Source organism: Diabrotica undecimpunctata, chromosome 1 (genome assembly GCF_040954645.1).
Source record: "Diabrotica undecimpunctata isolate CICGRU chromosome 1, icDiaUnde3, whole genome shotgun sequence".
In the NCBI taxonomy this organism is placed as follows: domain Eukaryota; kingdom Metazoa; phylum Arthropoda; class Insecta; order Coleoptera; family Chrysomelidae; genus Diabrotica; species Diabrotica undecimpunctata.
The window spans coordinates 18,366,271-18,383,670 of NC_092803.1; the positions used below are offsets into that span (position 1 = coordinate 18,366,271).

The 17,400-nt window shown below is 33.7% G+C and overlaps 1 protein-coding gene across 1 annotated transcript in view; it reads left to right on the top strand.

The window, feature by feature from the left end:
* The window catches only part of LOC140437924 (carbonic anhydrase-related protein 10-like), a 907,307-nt gene that overhangs the window by 508,596 nt on the left and 381,311 nt on the right, over nt 1–17,400 (top strand). The window contains exons 3-4 of the mRNA XM_072527712.1: nt 5,990–6,126; nt 14,874–15,065. Of these exons, the coding sequence (XP_072383813.1) occupies nt 5,990–6,126; nt 14,874–15,065 (329 nt within the window). The remainder of the gene's footprint in view (nt 1–5,989; nt 6,127–14,873; nt 15,066–17,400) is intronic.

Sequence of the window (17,400 nt, forward strand, 5' to 3'; positions counted from 1 at the left end):
ATATTAAAAGAATAGCCGGAAGAAATTGGAAATATGTTGCTCAGGCTAGAGACCGATGGAAGGAGTTGGGAGAGGCCTATGTCCAAACATGGACGACAGAAGGCTAAGAAGAAGAAGAACAAACCTCTAACGTTTCATGTGGATATACGGTGTTTTGTACGTAGTTTTATTTTTGGGTTTTCAGACACCAATTTCGCAGATGTAGCCTGGTTGCCCACATCCATCTGCCTGGTCGTCCATTTCACACCCGTCGACCCGGACTCGACGTGGTGCCGGTTGCTTGCTCGATCGTATAGCACTCTGTTACTTTCATTTGTCATTTCATAATGTGCTCTGAAATATGTAATCAAGTAGTTTTCCGTTCATCCGCCTTCGGAGCCGATTTCTCAACTCCAGGGCAAAAGAGTGCCCTAAACACTTACTAACTCATTCGCCCGAAGCCGTTGGTCAGTAAGTGGGGGACTGCTTATACCGGTAATAACTCGGTAAAATTTTCGCAATATCTGGCTACCCTCACTTAGTTTAGCCTGCAGACTAATGCAGTTGCCCGGGGTGTGGCAAGTGGAGCCATAAGTGAGAGTTAGGTGTCTTATGAGGGCCAGTTATCAAGAACCATCTCCCGTCTATGACGCTCGATGTAGTCGTTCCAATAAAAGGTACTACCTCTATAACACAACCCTACACCCCAAGAAAAAACATTATCACAACTATTTTATTTATTAAGAAGTGAGCTTTAAGAGATCAATATAAGTGAAGATAACTGATTCTCTCATAAGCTGTACTTGAGTTTTTGGCCATTCGAAGAAACTAATATCTTACTGTAGCGATATTCCCAAACCAATTACAAATTAATTAACACCCTAATAGGTTTGTCATAGTTTTGACATAAACTGCCACCTATGGGTGATAATATTAAACTTATAGCAACCTCTCTATATCGTTTATATTCTGTGTTTTATCTGTCAGTAGTTTAAAATATTTTAAAGAATGGTATGTTATCAGAAAAATAAAGTAAGTAGTATTAATTCTTCTTATCATAAAGAAGCACCCAAGGGAGTAAAAGACATCTTGTGCTCGCACTGGTGGTACTGCTAACATGCAATACTACCTACTCAATCGCCATCAGGTATCATGAGTTGAAAAAAATTTAAAATAATATTTTTATTACTGATTTATGCCATTACGTTATTAATTTTCAGCTGTTTCACAAAAAATGTTCTATTATACATCATTATGTATTATGTCTTCCTAAATTTTCACTTACTTATCCACAACTTTTGTATCCAGTGTCCACAATAGAAACGTTTGATTTAGGTAAAAAGATGTATGCTTAGGTTTTCTAATAAATTGACAAACACAAAAGCAATTTCAAAACTTATCTAAAACTAAAAAAATTAAGAACAATAAATTCATTAATAATAACCACAAAAAAAAACCTCGTGCTAATCCCCAATTTCTTTTTATTTCTCCCTCAAAAATAATTTCCCCACTTAGTGATAACCGCCCTATAGGTGAAAACGGAAAGGGTGACTGTGATTGCCTTAATAGTTTGTCATTAACACAATATTGACCATAATAAAAGAGGGAGCAGGCCTCTAATGCAATAACCCGGAGAAGCACCGGGATACCGACTGGATCGAATTAGTCAGATCTAACGTTAATTAATAAACAGGTAGTGAATAAAATATAAGGGTGGTAATTTTGGAAACCTCTCAATTTGCTAATAAATTGCATAATTTTGTATTTAGGTTACGTAATCAGTAATTAATGTCGTATAATCCAACGAAAAAGTATGTTTTTGCAAATACACATATTATTTTTCACACTTTTGAATTGTTTTAAATGTTGTTTCAAATATTATGGAAATAATAAGTAATTTGACCAAATTATACCTTGATAAATATAGATGCCATTATCAACGGAAGCTGTTTTTTAACATCAGTATCAGTGGCAACAGTTGAACGTATTGTGGGCGAGAAAAAACTAACAAGTGGTTAACAAACCTTTATGTAAAAATGAATGTGGACGGAAGTTTAATAAAGCTCAAAAAGATATTATCCGTAGAACTAAACTTTAATTTTTCTCTGAAAATATGTCTCCCACTCTAAAATCTGTATTAAGCTAAATATGCAAAATCTATAATTTTCCTTAAATGAGCCGTAAATTATTACAGAAAGAATTACATAATCTTAACTTACCATACAAGCCATACAAAATATAGTCAAAATTTTATTTTAACAGATAAGGAAGAAATAATATCATAAATACGTAACTATCTATGCTCAATTCGAAAATATTGTGCGACAAAACACAAAAATTTTTACCTTGACAAGACTTAGTTCATACAATCGCCAAAGTTTGGCAAAATAGAACAGTAACAAATACACGGTAAGCCTTTGTTTAAGGTTTATCGATAGGATTCCGAGAACCATTAAGTAAGGGCCAGCGTCTAATTTGCCTCCTTTGTCCTCTAATGGTACCTTTGTTTTTATATTAAAGAAAACCGGAGACTATCGTGAAGACATGAACTCCATAAGCTTCAAGAAGAGGTTCGAGACCATTCTCCAGCGTGTAAATGGTAACTATGTCATCTTCTATTTAGCCTTATCTCGTCCATATTTGGACATAGGCCTCTCCCAATTCCTTCCATCGATCTCTATCCTGAGCAACATACATCTCATTTGTGGTCTTCCTCTTGGTCGTCTACCTTTGTAAGGTCTTCTTTTGTTTTTGATCTTACCCAGTCGTTTTTCTTTTGATCTGACATTCGGATATCTAATATTGCTCTTTCCATTGGACTTTCTGTTGTGGCTAGTTTATTCATATTTGCCTTGATTAGGATCCAGGTTTGACATCCATATGTCATGATAGGATGGATGCATTGGTTGAACAGTTTGCTTCTCAAGTATTGTGATATTTTGCGGTTCTTCAGTATCCAACTGAGTTTTGCAAATCCTGCCCATGCCAGTTTTGCTCTTCCAGTGATTTCCGCAATTTGGTTTTTTTTGTCAAGTTTCAGAATTCGGCCTAGGTATATATATTTCTGAACTTACTATGAATTTGATTGTTTATAACAATTTTTGGCCATCAAAAATCGATGATCGAAATTCACCCTTAAAGTTCGTAATCAGCAGTCAAAAATACATAAAAGAAACTTTAGTTTACAAATCAGAGTTAAAAAGGTCACGGTACCCTTAGTTGGCCCTTAGACTACTGGTCCACAATCCTATTTACAATTTTCCCGCTTACCATACTGTAAAATATATGTTTCGGTACACTATATTTATCATATACTTTCATACAATTAATAAATAATGAATATATGTTTATTTCTTTATTCTTAAGTTTTCATTTGACATTTGTTCTAATAACATGTACCAAAAATATTTTAACCTTTATATTCCTTAGTATAGAAATATGTATAAAACTACCTACTCTAAAAATTACAACTCGTTTGACAAAAAGCCCCCCTTGGCGATATTCTATTCTCATCCGCTTCGTTTTACAATTTATTTTTGTATTAAATCTAATATCTGACATCTCTCGTTTTATCCCCCTTTTATATCTTCTTATGTATTACTGTTGCAGATTTGATATCCCCTACATCAATAAACAAGATAATAAAATTGTCTTCCTTCTCTCTTGGTAATACAGAGTCGGGGGATCAATTTCCATAAGCCAAATACGGAAGTCTCGCTTGGAAGGAAAATAGGAATACTTCGCCAAAGACAATTGTTTACGTTGTTATGTAAAGTGGTTACCGAGTTTTAGGAAAAGTTTGGGGAATTTAAATAATAAAAAAAGTAAAACGAATATGGCGCTGTCACGTAAACTATAAGTTTTAAATATAAACGTCGTATTTATACTTAATCTGTAGTACATGAAACTAACTAGTGTATATCAGAAAGGTCATATGATTACTTTTTTAAAAAAGTTTTATTGAATTTAAATATTTAATTATTTTTTCCAACCAGTGGTGAGGCGAAAAAAAATTTTAACACGTTAAGCGCCATTTGTATCCTCTTAGATACAAATAACTTTGATCATTGATGCTGTATCCAAACGGATACAAACAAATACTTTTACTTTAGACTAGCTGAATTCAAAAGAATTTATTGTCTATATTTAATTGAATAGGAGACTAAAGCATGGCTGGGTAGTCCAAAATTTGTTTTTGTTTGACCAACGATTTATAAGTTTATAATTAAACACATTTTGTTAAAAATAAAATATAATTAAGCCAGCAACTATGTTGTGGGGTGAAAATCACCCACGTCGTTCATTAGCACTTGTTAAAATAGTGGCAACATCGCCAGATTCTTCTGGCGCCACGAGTATCTTCCCATAATATAACAGACCTTGTATTGCATCATATATTTCAGTATATAAATAAGATTTAAATAAGATAAGATAAGATAAGATAAGATTAAATAATAAGAACACTAAAATATGACAATTAGCTTTATTTATAACTTTTAAATTTGTCATGAAAGCAAATCTAAGTATATTACCGAAGAATGTTTATTCAACTTGGAAACATTTAACAAAACTACTTTGCTTCACTGGTTGATTATTTTTTTTTAAGTTATTAAGAAAGTTTGTTACCTTGTAATTAGATACAAAAATAACCCTGTCCCACACAAACTTCAAACGATCTGGATTCGACCCCTAGGAGACAAAATGGGAGCTGGACAAACCTTGGGGAGATCAAACATAGAATTTGACTTCAGGTTATCCTGATGATAACAATATGTATTCTTCAAAAGTCGGCTGCTCAATTTTCACTTAAAATAATGTGGAATTAGCCGTCAGACATACTGTTTTTCAAATCCCGTGACACGGAATACAACAACAAACCGGTGATTATCTCACTTCACAAAGACTGCCAAATAGCATTTGAACCTAATCACCTTCTTTGTAACCAAAACTCACTTGAATTAAACCAAAATTTGCCAGTTTTTTGAAACTATCACCGAAAATGACCTTGTATCGTTCAGACCCCAATGCGTTCTCTCTGATTCTTTTGACGTTCTACCTCCACCATCTTTTCGCTGTCACCCCTTTCTCTTTTTAATTTCGCTTTTGATTCGATAATGGACCTTAAGAATGCTGGGCCTTCAAATTTTTTTGTGGGAATTTATTTAATTAAGACACAAATAGACTCTACGGCACGAGGTTAATATTTTCTTAGATGTCTTGGATATACACCTCGATAAACAAAACTTCAGATTATTACTACGTACCAGCCAGGGGCGTTTCAAATACATTTTTATACACTTTAAATATTCTATAGTTATAAGGAAAAACATGCTACAACACAATTCCAAAATTGATCACCAAAGTAATAACCAACAAAATGAATTATTTTACTAACTTTTACATTATTCTTCCAAATATACTTATAACAAAAAATAATATCCAAGTCGAAATTGAATTTATTATTTTTAAAAAATCATAGGTAGTCTAAAAGTCTTCACCTCTTAAAGTTTTCTAAACCGTAATCTAAATATGATTATTTAGACGGCTAAACGATTTTGAGATCTTGTGCTATAAAACTTCCAAATGTTTTGAATTATAATTAAGGTTTATTTCAAAAAAATTTAGGAAAATTGAAAAATAATCGACTGATAATGTTTTTATAGTTACCCTTTTAAGGAGCACGGAACCATTTTTTACGATAGATACATGGTTATTCAGTTCTCGGTGATATAAAATATTTATTCCTTAGAATTTTCATACAATTGATTTTAATTTGACTTAATTAATAATAATAATAAATATGAAAACATAGTTTTTTTTAAGTTCTTCAAATAAATTTGGTAAGGTCATTAGAGTAATCTGACAAGTTATATTTTATAAACTCTATAAACAAAATAATGTATTTAAAAACGATTTATTGTGCACCGAAACATTTTGAGGCGTGAATTTTTCTTATAAAATTTTTGTTGACATTGGATTTTTTATAAAAAGTGTTTTCTTTTTATTTCAGGGCCAGGATATTGGGGTTTGATGAACCCTCAGTGGAACATGTGCTCAAAAGGGCGTCGACAATCGCCTATCAACGTGGAGCCGGATAAGCTCTTATTTGATCCGTATCTTAGGCATATACACATAGATAAACATAAAGTAAGTAAATCTAAGTAAGGTTTTTTATCAAACTTCAATGTTAATATTATGTCAACATATTCCATGTCGTTGTTTAATTATAATATTTTAGTGCGTTAATTTTTTATTATAGTCTTATTTGTTTATCTTCTAGTTTTTTACAGTTTTTCTGGTTATTTTTTGTCACTTTATTTTATTTATTGTGTTTGATGCCGTTGTTCATGTTTTCCACCTTAAAAATTAATATTTTTTATTCATTTTTTAATTTTGTTTTAACAAATTGTAACAATTAATTTTTTTGGTTTCGAAAATTGTTTTTTGAATTTTTTGAAACATTCTGAATAAATTAGTTCTGTTGTAATTTTTCTGTAAACATGATCGTTTTTCAGTTATAAACAATTTAACACTGAAAAAAGCCTAAAATTACCATTTATGACATAAAAACATAAGTAAAAAATATTATTTTTGAATTTTTGGGGGTGTGTTTTGAGACAGGGTATAATGGAGCAGTTTTTGGGGATTGGTTACTATACCAATTAACGCCAATTAATAAGCAATAAAATATGCCGCCAAGATGATCCCTGTACCCATTTTCTGAGACAGTTATTGGCAATGCTAGCTTTACCGTAAAGGTAACATAATCATTGTTTCTCGGCAAGGGTTGCAACCATAAATTGCTTCTTGACGTAGACATTCCTTGCAGTTCGCCTATTGCCCAATATCTTGGTTTTTAGGGGGTGTATTTTAAGCTAGTGGATAAAGGTTATACCAATCAACAGCCAATCAAAATAATCTTTTGTCATTTGAGTCAGCTTCCTTTATCGTTGGCGGAAAAAAAAATATTCTCTCTTCCGACTTTAGCATTAAAGTCTCTTGCTAATATTTTTTAGACACTTATCCTACTCTCGGTCCAGTGCCTCATAGAACATGTCTTTTTTATTATCCTCTTTCTCTTCGGTTGGTGCATGAATACTTATAAGGCTAACATAAGCAAACTTTTCGTTTAAGTCTTATTCGACAGATTCTGTGATCAATAGCCTTGAAGTCAATTACGCTGTGTTGAATCCTGCTGCTCACAATAAATTCGATATCAAATTTGTGACAAGTAGGGTGTCTGCTGTAATATTGCAGTTCTTTTTTTCTCCAGGATTCACGATCCATTCCATCTCATTTCCTGTAAAGCAATGATGTCTGCTTTGGTTTTATACATTTCTTATATGAGTAGCTCTAGGTTAAAAGGTACTTACATTCCACGTGCAAATTTTTAAATCATTTTCCTTATTTCTTTTCCAAATTTGTTGGTAGGTTAAATAGTCCGGCTTTTTATTTTGTACTTTTTATAACATAGGTTTTTTTACATTCGCTTTTTGAAGGACCATTTCCCTTGCTCTCGCCAGTTCCGACCTAACTTTCTACCCAAGTTAGCTACTGGATACTACAACGCCAGTGGCGTTGCTTGATTTCACAGGAGGCAATAGAGTGAAGGTGGCAGTCAGATTTAAGTAGAAGAGGCTAAGTGGAGTAAACTGAAACCAACTCTATGTTTTCGCATTCTACTCTTTTATCATCATTATCATCTTTGGCTCTACAATCCTCTGTGGATTTTGGCCTGCTCTAAGATTAGTCGCCATTCTGTTTAGTTTCTGCTCCTAATCTCTATTATCCCTAAGTCGGTCTCAACTCGATCTAACCACCTAACTCGCGGTCAGCCTCTGCTTCTTTTTCCTGTAGGTGTTCTTGTCGTTTTTAGCAATCATGTTATCAGGCATTTGTATTATATGTCAGACCCATAAGTCGCTGTGTTTGAATGAACGTTACGACATCTGGTTTATTAAAGAGTTTGTATAATTCCAAATTAAATCTTTTACGCCACTACCCTTGATCGTTTATAGCTCCAAATGTTTTGCGGAGTATCTTACACTCGAATATTCCCTGAAGTCTTTCATCTTGCTGCGTTAGAGTCCATGTTTTCACCCTGCATGTGAGAACCGGACTCAGCAGTGTTTTGTATACAATAATTTTAATTTTTCTTTAGATATTTCTTGAGTGGAATTGTTTTTGGAGTCCATAGTATGCCCTATTTGTAAGTTTTATTCGTCTTTTAATTCCTTTGCCTATTTTATTAGTAGCAGTCATTAGCGAGACAAGATATGAAAATCTGTTAACACGTTTAAAGATATAACTTCCAAATTGCTATAGGATCCTTAGTAACCAACATGTACGTGATTTTTCTTCGTCGATGACTAGACCGATCTGTATAGCTGAACATCTCGCTTGCTACGCCGCCCTGTTATGTCAATGTCTTCAGCGTATGCTAAGATTTGTATCGATTTATTGTAAATAATACCGCCGTTACTAATTCGTGTATCTCGGACTGCCTTTTCCAAGGCAAAGTTAAAGAGGAGGCAACCCAAAGGGTCCATCCTTTATCTCAAAGGATCGAGAATTTTTTCCCTGTATCCTAACGCTGAACTTTAAGTCAGACATTGTCATTCTCGTTAATCGGATAAATTTTTCTGGTATACCAAACTCACGCATTAATTGGTATAGTACTGTTGTCTTGATACTGTCGTATGCAGTCGATGAATAGGTGATTGGTTTCAATGTTAAATTCTATTGTTTTCTCGAAGATATTTCTTATTGAGTGAATCTGATCAATTGTTGATTTTTCTGGAGTAAATTCGACCTGGTATTTTCCAACTATGCCAACTGTGTAAATTAGTAGCTTTTGGTACAGGTACAGATGGTACAGGTGATACAGGTATGCTATATTTTTGTTATCTGTTGCTTTGCTTCTTGGCAGTCCTCGTCACACCATTCGTTTTGTCTAACTGGTTTGGTTTTCCTCAATATTTCGGATGCCTTCTCAGTTATTGTATTTTTACATTTTGTCCACAATTCCTCCACTTTTTCCTCTGTTTTCAGGCTCTTTATTTATTCATCCAGTTCGCACGCAACGGTTTTAATGCACAGATTATCAGCATTAATTCTGTCTTGTTTCGTATGTTTATCCTTCTTTAGGTTTAAAGTTCTTCCTCTAATTTTTGTCATTACAAGAAAGTAGTCACTGTCTATGTTTAGACCTCGGTAGCTTCTAACATCCATCAAGTCGAAAGAATGACTTTCATCTATTAAGATGTGATATATCTGGTTAACGGTTTTATTGTCAGGTGCTTTATATGTTCCTTTGTGTATTATTTTATGGTAAAATCTTGTTCCTCCTACTATCATATTTTTGGTGCTTGCAAAGTTTATTAGACTTACCTGTTGTCCTTTTACTCTTCATGCAAGCTCTCACATCCTATAGTTGGTTGGAAAAATTGCCCTTTGCCAATTTTTGTATTAAGCTCCCCAGCAATTATTTTCACGTCATAATTTTCTACTCTTTTATTCCCCAAAAAATGTTCCACAATCCATATTGTTATTAATGGTTAAATTGGTTAAATGGTTCTCTTCTTCTTTGTCAACCATTTTCCATCCACTCCTGAATGTAGGTCTCTCCCAATTGCTTCCATCTTTCTCTATCTTGCGCCAATCTAATCCACTGTTTGCCTGCCACTGTTCTTATGTCATCTACCCATCTTTTTTGAGGTCTTCCCGTGCTTCTTGTTGTCGTCCGTGGTCTCCATTCTAGAATTCTCCGTGTCCACCTGTTGTCATTATATCGGGCTACGTGACCTGCCCAGCGCCATTTCATTTTTGCAATTTCTTCCACAATATCCCTAATCTTCGTTCTACGTCTTATTTCGGTGTTTCTAATCTTGTCTCTTAGTGATATTCCAAGCATGATTCGTTCCATTGCTCTTTGCGTTGTTTCTAATTTTTTTAGCAGATTTTTTGATAAGGGCTACTGTCTCCAAGCCGTAAGTACAAACTGGTAGTATGCATGTGTTATACACCTTTTTCTTTAAGTTTACAGGAATGGAGGTGTTTTTCAAGATATATGCTAATTTGCCGAAAGCGCCCAATGCCAGTTGTGTTCTTCTTTTAATTTCAGCATCTTGATTTGGTTTTCCTAGTTTGATAACATGACCTAGATATACATAATGTTCAACATTTTCTATGGTATTATTTTGTATTGTTATATTTGTCTGGTCTCGGCTCAGTATTTTTGTTTTGCTGTAGTTCATTTTTAAGCCTACCGCTCCTGTAACTGCATTTAATTGTTGTAACATATCATTTAGTTCTTGGATATTATCGGCTATTAAAACTATGTCATCTGCGAATCGCAAGTGGTTTAAGTATGATCCGTCGACGTTGATACCCTTATTGTTCCATTCTAGTTTCTTAAAAATGTCTTCTAGAGCAAGGGTAAATAGTTTGGGAGAGATGGTGTCTCCTTGTCTTACTCCCCGTTGTAGTTTTATGGGATTAGTTTTTGTGCTTTCGTCCAGCTTTATCTGCATGGTGGCATTTTTATATATGTTTTTAATTATGTTAGTGTATCTTGAATCTATACGTGCATTTTCTAGAGATTCAAGCACTGCCCATAATTCGATGGACTCGAATGCTTTATGGAAATCGACGAACGCCATATGAATTGGAACATTATACTCGGTGCATTTTTCTATCAGTGTTCTTACGGTGTGCAAGTGGTCTATGGTACTAAAATGTTTTCTGAATCCAGCCTGCTCGATAGGTTGATAGAAATCGAGCTTATGTGTTAGGTGGTTGGTTATGATTTTAGTTAGTAATTTATACAGATGTGAGAGCAAGGATATTGGTCGGTTATTGGTCGGATATTCTCGATGTTTGCTTTGTCTCCTTTCTTGAATAGAAAAATGACTTCGGAGTTGTACCATTCTTGAGGAATCTTTCCTTCATCAATTACTTTATTAAATAAAATATTTAATACCTGTTCTATTTTTCTTCCACCGATTTTCAACATTTCGACTGTAATTTTATCCTCTCCCGGATATTTATTCGTTTTTAGTTGATTTAGGGCCATTCTTATTTCATAGTCGGTTATGTCCGGTATTTCTTCTGAGCCGGTGTTAATTATTGTTCGTTCAGTACGTCGTTGTTGTGGTTGTGTATTTGCCGAGTATAATTTAGTGTAGAATTTTTCAATGGCCTCGCTTATTTCCTTTCTGTCTCGGACGGTGACGTTTTTCTCATTTTTTATTTCTATGATTTTTCTTGTGCCGTTTGAGTTTTTTGCTTTGAGTACTTTCATATTGCAGTTATCTTGTATTATATTTTTTATTAGATTGTTAGTATAGTTTCTATGATCGTTCCTAATTTCTTTCTTCACGTTTTTGTTTAAACTTTTGAAGCTGTCCGAAATTCGATCTCTTCTGTTTCGTCTTTCTTTTAGTAATTTAATTATATTAGGTTAACGTTTAGATGTTTTGGCTGTTTTCGTGTTTGAGCATATTTTCTTAACCGATGTTGTTACAGTTACTTTTATTTTATTGGCTAGTCCGTTTATATCCATTTGTCTCAGTGTCTCTACTGATTTTAGTCTTGTGCTTAGCTCTTTTTGGTATTCCGTTTGTTTTTAAAATAGGACATCGGTGGTTGGGTATCGTTCTCGTTTAATAAGTTTGTTTCGTTCTACTCTCGTCTGTATTTTAATATTCGCTCTAACCAATCTATGGTCACTTCCGGTATAGAATTTGTTTAGTACTGTCACGTCAGTGCATATGTTTTTGTTATTGGAGAGTATATAGTCTATTTCGTTCTTAGTTTTCTTGTCTGGGCTGATCCATGTCCATTTACGTTGTTTAGATTTTTTAAAGAAAGTGTTTAGACAAAATAAATTTCGTTGTCCGCTCGGCAAGCGTGGCGTTTTAAATATGCTAAAACCTCCCAAGGTTAAATGGTAATGATTTAAAACATATTTCTGCTTTAAAAGTTTCTGAATATGTTGTCTTAATTTTACTAACATGCAATTATTTTCTTTTTGAAACAAACATTAATCTTTTACAACGTCCCGAATCGAAATCCTTAAAGCAAATCCCCAAGCTTAAAAACGCTATCATATTTTAAACTCGCTTTTCGTAAACAGGCATGTTAATCAACTCCAAAAAGCTCCAGAAAGTGAAAGATCATCAGAAAGTAACTTTTTCCCCGGGCAAAGTAAATAAAAAACGAATCAGAGAGCGACTAGAACGGGAAAAAAGTCTGCTCCTAACGAAGGAAATTTCTCGAAATAATTCCAACGAAATGCAAGTCACAGATTTAAGTGTTTTTTAAGATGATTGAATTTTTTGCTCGCTGCGAAAAGTGAGTCGATTCTAACAGTGTATAATGATCTGGATCATTAGTGGCGCGCCGCAAAACCACAACACACCATACATGGAGTGATAGATTATGCTTTAAACCAAAGAGTAATTTTCCAGATATATTTTTCCACAGCCATCACGCTGTTGTGGTATTAAATATTCATTTCTTGGAAGTTTGGAGGGTTGTTTGCTAATAGTGTTAATGTTTGGGGTAAATTAATATTAATTGGGGCCTCACGAGGAATAATTGGAACATTAAATAATAAAATAAACGGTTTAGCTGCATTTTAAAGCTCTGGTTTAAAGTGATTGATGTCGCAACAAATTTTCTTTGTAATTATTCAAGGTAAATCTGTTAATTTTGACGAGATATTTTTGGAATCTAGATTAATAACAAAAGGGAAGACTGAAGAGCTGGCTTTACTGTAATATTTGCCAATCTACTTTAAACGTATAATTTCTATAGTTAAAACTAAGAGCATCGATTGAAGGCTTAACTGAAATGTTGGTAAAATAAGTGGATAGTCATAACAAAATCCAATAATCTCTAAGCTTCCTATTACTTTTCGCATGATAGACTGGGCAGCAGAAGTTCTCATTCTCAGGACGCCGCATCTCAATGACTAATAAGAAAGTTCCTATGAATAACGGATACTAACATAGATCTGAATAGGATATAACCAAACAGAGATACTCGGATCTTTTAAGAACATGACCTAGGTGCTGCAGCTATATCAATAATCTTCACAACAGTAATACCGCGATGGCTATGTACTAAGGCAAGAGCTAGATCCCTACTATGAGAAACTTCTAAGAAGTTTCATTTTAAAAAGGAAAAGATAGTTAAGATTTTATTTCACGTACAGGGAGCTTGCGCATCTGTTTATACGTATTTCGGCCCAATAGGCCTCATCAGAACGGCTTTCGCAAACGCTCTGAACGTGAAATAAATCTTTTCTGTCTTAGGAAGCAACTCTAACATGGCTTCGTATAGATACGACATCTGATAATAAAAAAGCGGAATTCTTGAAGGCACAGATTAAAGCCGAATTCTTGAATTTGGTTTCGAAAATTAGTCTACGATTTTATTATCAGATGTCGCTACATTGCGTCTATACGAAGCCATGTTAGAGTTGCTTCCTAAGACAGAAAAGATTTATTTCACGTTCAGAGCGTTTGCAAAAGCCATTCTGATGAGGCCTATTGGGCCGAAATACGTATAAACGGATGCGCAAGCTCCTTGTATGTGAAATAATATCTTTACTGTCTTTTCCTTTTTATTTCCATATACTCTGTACGAGTACTAGAAACCAATTCGCTAAGAATTTTGGTTAGTTGAGGAGAGATGTTGTGGAATGCAATTTTTAGATTCCCCATGTCTCTCTTAACATCTTTATCAACGTCTGTTTTGCCTTGAAATTTTAAGAAGGCACAGATTAAAGCGGAATTCTTGAATTTGGTTTCGAAAATTTATCTGTAATGTCTACGAGTTTAAGTTTCATTTTGGTTATAGGTATTGCGCTACTCGTCTATTTGTTTTCTAATTATTTTTTCATTATAAAACATTCTTTTGGTTTTATTAGAAAATGCAATAATGTCAGGTATTCTAGTTTCAACATCAGTGGATTTTTTTTGATGATCGTGGAAACCAAAAGCACAGCCTTGCTTTTCTTTGGAACATAAGACACATAACTACTAAATTGATGAAACGTATTCCTTCAAGAAATGTTAGAAGACGTTTAGAAAATTTACGTATTGGCCAGATGCTAAAGAAGTTACCAAGAATTTAAAATTTCATGGTAAATTTAATTTGTATAAACTCCATGGTCCTTTTCTACTGTAACAATAACAAGATTCGCTTACCACGAAGAAAGTTTTTGCATAATTTAACATTCGCTAAATCTTATTGAACCGCAGTTTAACGTTTGTGCCTGTCAAGCGTATATATCACGTAATCAGCGATAATAAAGGAAATCACTAAGGTAGATCCTGTAATCCTCAACATATTTCAGAAAGTAGTAGAGGCAAATGTGATTTTTGTGACAGAATAAACAACATGTATAGTGAACACACTATCTATGCATGCCCAGATTGCTTTGAGAATATCTTTTTTATACATTTAAAATATATATACCTTTTTTTAGTAAACATTAAATCTTTTATATTCTAATCAGTTGTTTCGATTTTTAATAAATTTCTTTCCGAATGTAATCCCGATATCACTTATTTTAATATTTTATAACATTTTACTTAGAATAGGCTAACTTAAACCTATTGACTTATTTAAGTCAATAGGTTTACCAAAAATATATGCGGACAAATACTCCTCGAGTCAGCTGCAGTGTCCAGATTGTAAGCGCCAGCCATGGAAGTTTAACATTGCATGACTATTAGCAAGATCAACTACCTTCTATAAATCGACAGAACAAAGGAAATATACTTTTGCTTTTTCTGATACTTGAAAACAAAGTCTCCATCTTTAAAAATAGTAAATCCGTGCCTCCATTATTTTTAAATATTATGTTCGACATTTTTTTCTAGGTGAATGGTATGCTTCACAACACTGGACAATCGCTGGTGTTCCGTATAGATAAAGACAGCAAAACTCTTGTAAATATAACTGGAGGACCCTTAGCATACAGATACCAATTTGAAGAAATCTATATCCACTATGGTATAGAAAACCAGCAGGGATCCGAGCATTATATCCACGGATATTCCTTTCCTGCCGAGGTAACTATTAGAGCATATGCTATAATAATATTTAATGTATTTTCTATTGCACATTGTAATACAATGATAAAATGTCATAGGAGTCCTTATTGGAAGAGGCTGCAAAGTTATATATTACATTACGTTTTAACGACAGACTTCGTACTACCTGAAAAGATAAAAAAGCTAAATTTTTGTATACAATAATACAATAGTAATAATACAAAGTCTTTGTTTTTAAAAATAACTTAACATAAATTTTAGGTCTTCCATCAGGATTTCTTCAGCTTTTACTTTGTCTATGTTAATAAAGACCAGCCACTAACATGTCTGCAATGTAAAGTCCAAAAAGCCGTATTGTGAGTACCGATTCTTGTGACAGAATATTTTTGAGTTTTTGGGTGTCCCTATTTCTGATCCCGTAATTATTATACAAATACTCTGTGGGTAAGCATATTTTCTATTAATCTGACGGTTAATTTGCAAGTAATAAGGCTTAAGTGTTTATAAATCATTTTTTCTCTCCAGATTGTGTCAATAGCTGTTGACAGATCTATGAAAGCAGAAGAACTCTTTATTTTTATTTAAAAACTGGCTTCCACGTACGTACAAAGAGATAAGATCTGCTCTGTGTAACCTCGATTTGATTTAGAACCTGCTGATTCGATTGGAATAGGTTTAAGGATTATTAGGCTCATTATTTTAAAAATTAGTATTTTAAGTTGTTTATACGTTATAGAGAATAGAAAACTTTGTCAATAGTTTTTTGGTTGGTCAGCTAGTTTGCCTTGCTTTACTTGAACTTAACTTTTAAATATGTAAAATTTCCGTGACATTCTATTGGTCTGAGTAATGTTTGTTAATAAATGTGCTAGCCAATTTTTTACCTATTTTTCTCAATTGAATATGAATTCGCGGTGGATGCCGTAGAAACGTGAGGCTTTTCCAGGAGATACGTTTTTAGGGGCGGTTTTTTTTTCTCTTATAAAAGGGTGGAAATGTTTGTCTCGGTTGATTCTGATTACAAGATTTTTTTAAGTTTTTTTACGTTTCGTGTGTGAGCTTTATCTCCGGTCGCTTTTGATGTTGTAATTAAGAATTATCAGTGAATCTTTGATATTGATATTTACACCCATACATAAGCTTTGCACTATTTTACTAAGCACATAATATCCGAAAATAAGTAGCTAGAGAAGTGGAACGGAAGAAACGTTCTCTAGATTCGCGATATTCGAACATTCTCTAGACTCGAGATATCCACTATACGATTAAGTACCAGCCTACTACATAAAAACTCGAGAAAAAGGTCTTTGGACAGATTAACACATCAGCAAGATAAAACAGAAAGAACTCGTCTTACCAACTGAATCTTCAGGACGAACTTTTGTTTGCTAGCCATCTTCCTCACCCTATGTGCAGGACTCTCAATCTTCTGTTAGTCGGAGTGTCTAAGTGTAAAACTAACATGGAAAATTGGGGACTGTTACTTGCTGACTCCGATACCCTGTGTGAATGTTCGGCAGTTCAAAATTCAACACATCTATTTAGTTGTCCGCTGTTAAAGAAACCTTGCACAGAACACGTTCCCTTGCACGCAACTGACATGGCCATTCATACGGCTCTCTTATGAATCGACAAAAATTAATTGTTTGAACTTCTTGACACTTTACGTAAAGTAAGGTCAATCAGGTCAATTGGGAAAATAGCTGGATATTGAAAAGAAAAAAGTGTCACGAACTCATTAACAGAATAGATAAAAGAAGCGTAGTAAGAATTGTTTAAGGTAAGTAACAAAAGGGGCAAGAGGTAGCTTTGACCATGTTCTAAAAAGGTATGCTGGTTTAAACATAGAAAAGGTAAGTACATATTATTATCTGTGCGTAACCATGGTAGGGATACCTAAATAGATGCCAGCGTGCGTAGCGGCGAAGTATGACAAAATTGGACCTATCTTTTTACGCATAAATTTTATCAAAAATGGGTGCAAATACATGTTGAGTATTTAATTGTGCTAATAATAGCAAAAATAGTGAGTGTAGTTTTTATAGGTTTCCAAAGATTACATATAAATTAGAGAAAAGAAAAAAAAGGATTCGTGCTATTAATATGAAAAAGTAAATATCAAATAATTATATTTTTATGCATTTGAAATAGAAAAAAATTAAATAAGTTATCTTAAATGATATTTCATAAAGCTTCACTAACTGCAGCCTGCCTGATGACTTTAGCTTTTATATCATAACGTTTACTATTATTGTTTTAATTACATGCTCTTCCACATGAAAACCTTGATTTGTCAGTACTAGATTTTTCCCTTTCTTTTCCGTTTGGGGTTGAAAAGATAAATTATGGTGAA